The following is an 8,661-nucleotide window of genomic DNA, read 5'->3' as shown; positions in this document are numbered from 1 at the left end:
GAAATTTAAAATCTGAAAAATGGAAAAATTGTAAAAAGAAACGAAACGCAGAAAAATCGACAAATTAAGAAATTTAAACCAAAAATTTACAAATCTGAAAACTGAGAAATCGAAAAAATTGAAAAATCGAAAAATTGCAGAATCAAAATATATATGTATGTATTACAAATTGAAAATTTGAAGAAGGCAAAAATTGAAAAATACAAAAATTAAAAATCAAGAAGTCGAAAAATCGAAAATAGAAAATGTAATTGCAAAAAAGAAATCCGAAGAATCGATGCATTAAAAAAACGAAACATTAAAAATTTAAGAGTCGAAAAATTGTAAACTTAAAGAATTAAGAAATCGAAAAACTGAATTGAAAAATGTAGAAATACTAAAAAATCGAAAATAAATAATTCTAATATTTGTAAACCAACAAATTAAAGAAATAAAAATCTGAGTAACCGAAAATCTCGAAAAATTAAACAGGCAAAAACTGAAAAATGGAAAAATTAAAAATTAAAAACCTATAAAATCGAACCGAATCAAACATTGAAAAACTGTAAAATTGAAAAATGGAGAAATGGAAATAATAAAAAATCGAAAAAAATGTTAAATGTAAAAGGTGCAAACTACAAAAATTGAAAAATCGAAAAACTTAAGAAACGAAAAATTGAAAAATCTAAAAAATAAAAATTGAGAAACCGAGAACTTGGAAGAGTGAAAATTCGAAAAATTAAACAGGCAAAAACTGAAAAATGGAAAAATTAAAAATTAAAAAACTAAGAAATCTAAAAACTAAAAAATCGAACCAAATCAAACATCGAAAAACTCTAAAATTAAAAAATAGAGAAATGGAAATAATAGAAAATTGAAAAAAATGTTAAATCTAAAAATTGTAAACCAAAAAATTGAAGAAATAAAAAACTAAAAAGTCCAAAAATTACGAGCTATAAACATTGAAAAAAATTTCAAAAATTAAAAATCTAGAAACTGAAAAATATTTAGACTGAAAAGTCGACAACTTGTAAAAACGATAAATTGAGACGAACAAATAATTTGAAAAGTTCAAATCGAGCAGTAATGAAAAATTCATAACTGAAAAGCTGGAAACTGAAAAATTCGAAACACTAAAATATCGAAAAATTATAAAATCAAAAAAATGCAAATTGAAAAATTAGAGAATAGAAAAACTGAAAAATCTAAAAAATTACCAATCAAGAAGCTAAAAAAACGGAAATTGAAATCTTCATAATCGCAAGGAACAAAGGAAACACCGAAAAATCGAGAAACTAGGAAATTTGAAAACCAAAAATTTGAAAATCAGAAAATTGAAAAAGCGAAAAATTGTAAAACCGCAAAATCGAAAAACCGACAAACCGAGAAGGCGAAAAATTAAAAATCGAAAATTTGTACATTGAAAAATTCGAACAATTAAAAATCGGGAAGTTGAAAAATTGAAAAAATCTCACAATTTGGAAAATTAGAAAGTTGAAATTGATAACCGAAATTCATAACTGAAAGCTCGAAAAATTGTGAATCGAAGAATCGAGAAATTGAAAAACACGAAAAGTGAAAAATCGAAAAATTGTAGAAACAAAAATCGACACATTGAATAATTAAAGAGGAGAAAAACTGAAAAATCTGAAAATTTCGCATTATGAAACCGAAAAATCAAACACTGATTCACTGTAAAATCGAAACACTGAAGACGAAAAATTGAAAAATCCAAAAAGTGAAAACTCAAATCTCGAAAAATTGCAAATCGAAAAATTTTAATTCGAGAAGCCACAAAAAACTGAGCAAGCAACAATTTGAAAAAATGAAAGAATTGAAAGAGCGAAAAATGGTAAAACCGAAAATGGAAAAATTGCCAACTTGACGATGATGGGCTAAGGTGTCACATTGTTCCTTAATTTCTCTAACAGTCTGATTTTATAAAATCTCAAATTGAAAAACTGTAAAATTAGAAAATAGAGAAATGGAAATACTAAAAAATTGAATACCTAAATCTTAAATCAAAAATTTGTAAAACAAAAAATTGACGAAATAAAAAACTGAAGAAACGAAAAATTGAAAAATTAAAAATCAAGAAGCCGAAAACCAAAAATGAAAAAGCAAAAAATTAAAATCGACAAAATGAAAAACTGAAAAATCGAAAAATGGCAACGCGGAAAATTGAAGAAACGAAAAACTGAAAAATTGAACAACTACAAGCTAGAAAAATTAAAGAATCGAACAACTGAAGAAGCGACAAATCTTGACAATAGAAGCCAGAGAGTTTTCTGGAAGGGTAAATCATCGACAGAACTTGAAATCAAGTACGAAATTCCAGAGGGACCACTTGTCTTCATCATATATATATATAAATGACTTAAAACCGAAGAACAGTTCGACACTGTGATGGTACATGTTTCGAAGAGGTAAAACAACGGAGGAATAAAAGAAAAAACAGAAATATAAATAGCATCGTTCACGATAGAAATTTCAATAATAAAACTATTATTACCGATTTTACGGTTTATGCGGGCAGTTATCTTAATGAAAGATAATTTTCATGTATACTACAATTTTCTAAGTATTGACTTGTTCAGCAACAACTACCATTAAATATTAACACTATCTATATTTTCTGTACCTAAATTAAGACAAACGTTATAGAATATAAATTTAATTTGTGTAGTATTAAATCCATCATTGTGAATCACACTCCAGGCTTTAAAACTAACGTATTGTAGAATTTAAATATCATAACTAGGATACGGCTATTGCGTGTTCTTCACAGAACTGACCAAATCTGCAAATTGTAGCAGATTATCGTAATTATACATTTCTACTAATCGTCCGCTTAAATTAACAAAATTATTCGGATTTTGGAAATGTAGCACGTGAAAGCAAAATATGAACAGGAACACACGAACTGGTTAATGTTGAACCAAAGAAAAACGGAAATAATTAATGAACCCATTTTACTTAACGACATTTGTTTTTATAAATATAACTTCAGACGAAATTTTCCAGTTTAGCGACGGTAATCCACAGCGATAGTTGTTTTCACACGCATTAATTGTGTTACTGAAAATTAAGCAAATTTGTAAAGGGGAACTTCGAAAACTAGTATGATACAACAAAAACCGAACTGTCATCAAAACGAAAATCCCAACAGCAAAAAAATGCTAAAACCGCTCTATTTAATGACATTCGGTTTCCTACAAATTCCTACAGCAAGAAAAATTTTGAAGTTTGTTTTCTTATTGTATTTTCTACTACTATGCATTTTCGTCGTCGCAGTACTGTTAACATTTGACGGTACTTTGTTGATACAAAATGGCGGAGTAGTAGCCATGGCAACACACGTAAGTCGATGATTTTCCCGAAAACCATTTTCTTATCAAAATTTCAGCATCTATATCTCACCTGGATAACATTCACTTTTGAGATAACGTTTTCGAAAATCTTGTCAGAAATAGCGTCGGAAAAACTTTGGGATGAAATGTTCACCGCAAAAATCAACAGCAGAATTACCGCAGAGTCAAATATAATCACGCTTTGCCAACTGGGGGCACTGATTGCATTTTTATTGTTCTCGATGGAGTGTTTGCCAATTTTTAATTTCTTTCAGAACATTTTTGACGCGCTGAATTCCTTGAAGGACATTTTTGGCCCAATTTCGAACGTAGTGAATTTAGCAGTTTATTTGACCTTTCCTGTTGTTGGCTACAGTGCTTGTTGTGGTGGTGGGCTCATGATATACATGGTTTTGCACATAAAGTTTCATGTGTATTGCATATCGCATAGACTGGAAGAGTTATCAACAAGAAAAGTATGTGATTATAGTAAGATGGACGAATTTCACATGGAGGTGCGTTCAGATTTGAAGACATGTATCCGGTGCCACCAAGTTATACAAATGTAAGCTGGTGTTTTTTGTTTCGCTATGTTTGATGTATTATTAGATTATTGATACTTTTAGAGCGATAAGAAAACTAAACGACGCTATTTATTTACCGTTTATTATACTGTTTTTAATTGGATTGATAGTTCTCGTCGGTGTTTTCATCAATAGTACCCTAGTAAGTATATATTTTCTGATCTTGACTTTAAAACTAACACCAATAAAACTTGTAGTACGAAATACAAGCTGCTACTGATTATGTATTTATCGTTCACTATTTGGTAATTTCAAGCATTGTTCCAGCTGCACTTATTTATGTGGCACAAACATTAATAAATGAGGTATGAATTTTAGAAATGATCAAAGACAATCTTTAAAAAATTCATATTTCTCACTGTTTTTTTTAGTACGAAAAGATTTCCGTAAACCTGTTGAACTGTTCATGGTACGAATGGAATTCTACAAATAAAACTGCAATGTTAATGTTCTTACAAAACTCTCAGAAACTTGTATGTATTGGAGATCGAAATATGATTCATATGGAATTTAGTTTCGTACCAAAAGTGAGAAAAACAGTACTTTTTACATCTTTTTTCATTGTCTTTTTTAGGGCCTGAAGTTCCTTTGGAGCACGAGCGTGTTTTTTATCCAAATTGTCAGCCCAAGAAAGTAACAAGGAATAGTATAATTACTGAGATAAAATGTGAAAAAACCACACCGTTGGGATTTTGATCATACACATGTGTGTTTTAATAAACAAATATATAAAATTGTTAAAAATGCTGTTATTAAAGTGTTACATTTTTCGGTCGAAAAGTATTAGTTTTTATGTCTTTTATTACCCTGAACATGAGCTTCATCGACTGTCTGAACTAGTTCGAGAATCATTCACGATCGTCAACACAACACCAAAATTTTACGTTACCACAAGGAAACTTGGAAAAAATAATGATTGTCAGCAGAGCTGTTCAGTACTTCAAGTAAAAGTACTTGAAGTAATACTTCAAGTACTTTAAGTACTTCAAGTACTTTACTTGAAGTACTTTTATATTTAGGTACTTGGTACTTGGTACTTGGAGTATTTCTAAAATGTACTTGAGTTTAGTACTTGATTTTGCCAAGTACTTTAGTCCAAGTACTTCACTCAGTATTTTAAATATTTTTGAATTACTTGAAGTATGAAAGTGAAAATTTCAAATACTTTAGTCTCTATTTTACGAAATTTTCACATCTCAAAATAGGGTCTGTTAAATACTTGAAGTTATAATTCAATTATTTGATTAGATGTATTTTTATAGTAAAATCGTGTTTGTTTCCTGTGAGGTTATATTTTGATCTGTGATTGTGGATATCTTATTCACAATATGACGTACATTTCATAGGTACTTGCATAATGCCGATAGATAGGTAGGTAAGAAAATTAATGTCATAAATATGTCATTTGAGAGTAGATGACGACAGCAGAAGGGTCGGAGATCTGTGTAAAATTTTCAGCGATGTAAAGTTGTGAATATATGAATTTTGTCTTTTTTGTATTTTGGCCTGGAACTTAAGTTTTTCAGTATCCTCCCAGTACCCCAAAGGGGATGGGGTTTGTTGACGTACCTGCTAAAGTGCAAGGTCGCATTTGAAAATATTTGAGAAATGATTCAGTACTCGTTCAAAAAGATATTTATTCTTTCATTAGTTTATTAACCCCGCCGTGTATTTGTCAGTAAGAAGCCTGGTCAGGGCGGAGAACTTGGCAGGGGATTATCCCTTTTATTATAATAGCAATAGCTGATGGCAGGTACAGACTTCCATATTCGCCTCTTCCTCGTAGAATTTAAACACAATTTTATGTTAAATATTTTGCAGTTTAATTTTCTTTATCATGTTAGACACTCGTTTTTTACCAAATTTTCTTTTTTTGTTTATACATTGTTCAGCCATATAAACTTAGTTTGTTATTACTACTTATATTTTCTCACATTACAGTTTCAAATAATCTGTTAAATTGTATGAATTATTTGAACACCAACAATTTAAAAAGACGTAAGGCAGAAAAACAATGATTTTAAAAGTCACACTAATTAGTGTCATTTATCTTTCCTGTGCGGATTTTATTTATTACCGTACAACAACTTTACGTATTACATTGCATCGCTATTACATAAACCCAATATTGTTCAAAATGAAATATATTTTGTGAAACTCGGCTCGTAGTACTAATGTTTTTTGTAATCCAGTTGATACGACCATGATTGTATGGTTTTGATGAGTACCGAATTGTACTTTGGTATTGCTCGAAGGACCTTTGTTTTGTTGTGTGCGAAATAATAGACAGCGTTCGGTTTCGATGTTTAAATACAGGACGGTTACAGAAGTACTGAATTTACGTTTGTATTTACAATATCAGGTAAAGATACCCAACAGGGTCAGTGGCCGCTTCCGTAAATGGAACAAAATACATATTCACATTATAAAAAAATACAAAGTTAATGAAATTCGCGATTAGTTAGTATAATTGCCTAGATAAATACACCCCTACGAAATATTTTAACAATAATAAATTTTGTACATATTTACCTGAATTTTCGCAAAAGCCGTTGTTAGGCATTCCCTGAAGTCATTGTAGTTACTAATGTCATCTTCTTTGGGTTTTCAGGTAAAAATAAAAAATAAGCCAATCGAAAATGTAAAGGAAAATTCTGAAAGTATTGTGGCATTAGAGGAACAAAATTTTGTATAAATGGACGGAACAGCATTACGAACCTATTATTTGTGATTTGTCAGTGTAAAGTTACATACTTAGTTAGACAAACATCGTAGTGATTAGTGTTTACTATTTAGTCACTGTAGGATTTAGGTTAATTTAATAATTTTTAGAATAGTAAATACGTAAGTGGTAGACATATATATTGAGGAATATGGGGCATTCATTCCAAGAAAATTCTCAGCATTTTTGGTAACCGCAAAAGTAAAAAACGACTAATTACTTTGATCACCTTGATATTTTTCAAGAGTTATAGTTTTCGCTGAAAATGGACTCTCGTTTTAGGCATTTTATTTTTTATTTAAAAAATTCATACGTTTTTTTTAAAAATGCAACATAGTGACTTAAACATTTTTATGTCACGAGCATGTACCTATATGTATCGCACTGCTCTTAAAATTTGTTTCAAAAAAATTTGAGTTTCACAAATCCGGCCCTGTGCACTCTCACAATGGGTAATGATTAAGGGTGCTGTCAACTACCCACAAACTTAAACATGGAACCGGTTCATAAAATTCATATATTTTTAACACAACTTTATTAAAAAATCAGAACGTTTTGGTGGTGAACCAAAATTCAAAATATTAAAAAAAGGCAACAAGCCTGAGAAAATACCATACAGCGCCGATGTTTTTGTTATAAATTAATAGTAAGCATACATAGACACCGCCGTCATGTATTTTATTTTAAATTTTAAATTAGAAATATACGTTAATTTTGTCGAAGGCATTGTGTCAACAGAAAGAGAAAAATATTTCAAAAGAATATTGTTTATAAATAACATAGTATTATTAATAAGTGAGCTACCATTCTGCATTTAAGTTGATGCTTATGCAATTTTCGTTGTAGCGAAATATGTATTATTGTATACTTAAATTCTGAGTATTAAAAAATTCAGTTCTAAAAATATATTAAGCTTTTTTAAAAAAACAGGAAAAGTTATCTAATTCTACAGTATTTCAAATAATTAGAAAGTACTTGAAGCATTTTCAGTACTTCAAGTATTTGTAAGTACTTGAAGTATACCTCCAGTACTTCAAGTACTCGTAAGTACTTGAAGTAATGTACTTGGCTTGTACTTCAAGTACATCTGAAAAGTACTTGATACTTGAAATACTCTTGCTGAAAGTAAGTACTTGGTACTTTACTTGAACACTATTTCAAGTAGTACTTTGTACTTGGTACTTCAAGTACTTTTTTTGAGTACTTTGAACAGCTCTGATTGTCAGATGACAGCAGTCTCTTTGATGTCCCCACGCTAGAGCTCAAGAAAATAAGAACTGAAAAAGAAGTTTTTAGAAAGACTATAACGCTACTGTAATCGAAATATAACAACTAAGCAATCACGAAATGACAAGAAAAAAATTTGCGTGGAACATTAATAACAACATGTTTTGAACGATGTCACTAGGCTCAACATAATGAAAGGATGTATCATTCATAGCAGAAGCTTTCGTAAAATTGATCAATTCTCCGAATTGTAGCCAATTACCACGTTTTTACTATCTCCAAATTGGGAAAATAATTCCGGTGATCGATTTCATCACATCACTTTTCTAAGGAAAAAAATAGGTCGAGAGTTGTTTCGACAAAACTTCCCTCGAACCTAAAGTACAATGAAACATATTGTTACGTTGATCGGTGAATAAAATCGGCGTGGGTTAAACTCAACAATTCATTTCTTAGTAGTAGTGGTAGTAGTAAGTGTTTATTTTTGCCCTACGGGCTTGAAAGGTTCTTGATTTACACTACAATTTTTTCCTAATTAGGTAACAAAAACCAAATAACTCATTTTTTTCCTTTATCTCATCCCCCCTTGCCCCAGCCTTACTCTTGTCCTCTCCAATTCCTTCATCCATTCCACCCCTCTTCCGTCTTCATTCAATATCTCTGTCACACTCTTCTCTCTTTTTTTTGCTCTCCTCACAGTCATGCAGCATGTGCTCTATCGTCTCTCGCCCTTCTCCACACATCCTACACATTCTCTCACCTTCGCTTACCCAAAACTTATTATTTATTTCTTCATTTC

General features: G+C 30.4%; 1 protein-coding gene across 1 annotated transcript; it reads left to right on the top strand.

Moving 5' to 3' along the window:
* Positions 1-3,326: 3,326 nt before the first annotated feature.
* Positions 3,327-4,550, top strand: LOC135130565 (uncharacterized). The gene is made up of 6 exons (XM_064057969.1): positions 3,327-3,338; positions 3,605-3,894; positions 3,956-4,055; positions 4,111-4,218; positions 4,285-4,440; positions 4,488-4,550. The coding sequence occupies exons 1-6, from the start codon at positions 3,327-3,329 to the stop codon at positions 4,548-4,550; spliced, it is 729 nt and encodes a 242-aa protein (XP_063914039.1).
* Positions 4,551-8,661: the final 4,111 nt, after the last annotated feature.

The sequence above is a fragment of the Zophobas morio genome, unplaced genomic scaffold (assembly GCF_036711695.1).
Source record: "Zophobas morio isolate AGI-343-1 ecotype UQ-CSIRO unplaced genomic scaffold, CSIRO_AGI_Zmor_V1 ptg000017l, whole genome shotgun sequence".
Classification (NCBI taxonomy): Eukaryota; Metazoa; Arthropoda; class Insecta; order Coleoptera; family Tenebrionidae; genus Zophobas; species Zophobas morio.
The sequence above is the reverse complement of the archived record's forward strand: the minus strand, read 5'-3'. Positions and strand labels throughout refer to the sequence as shown.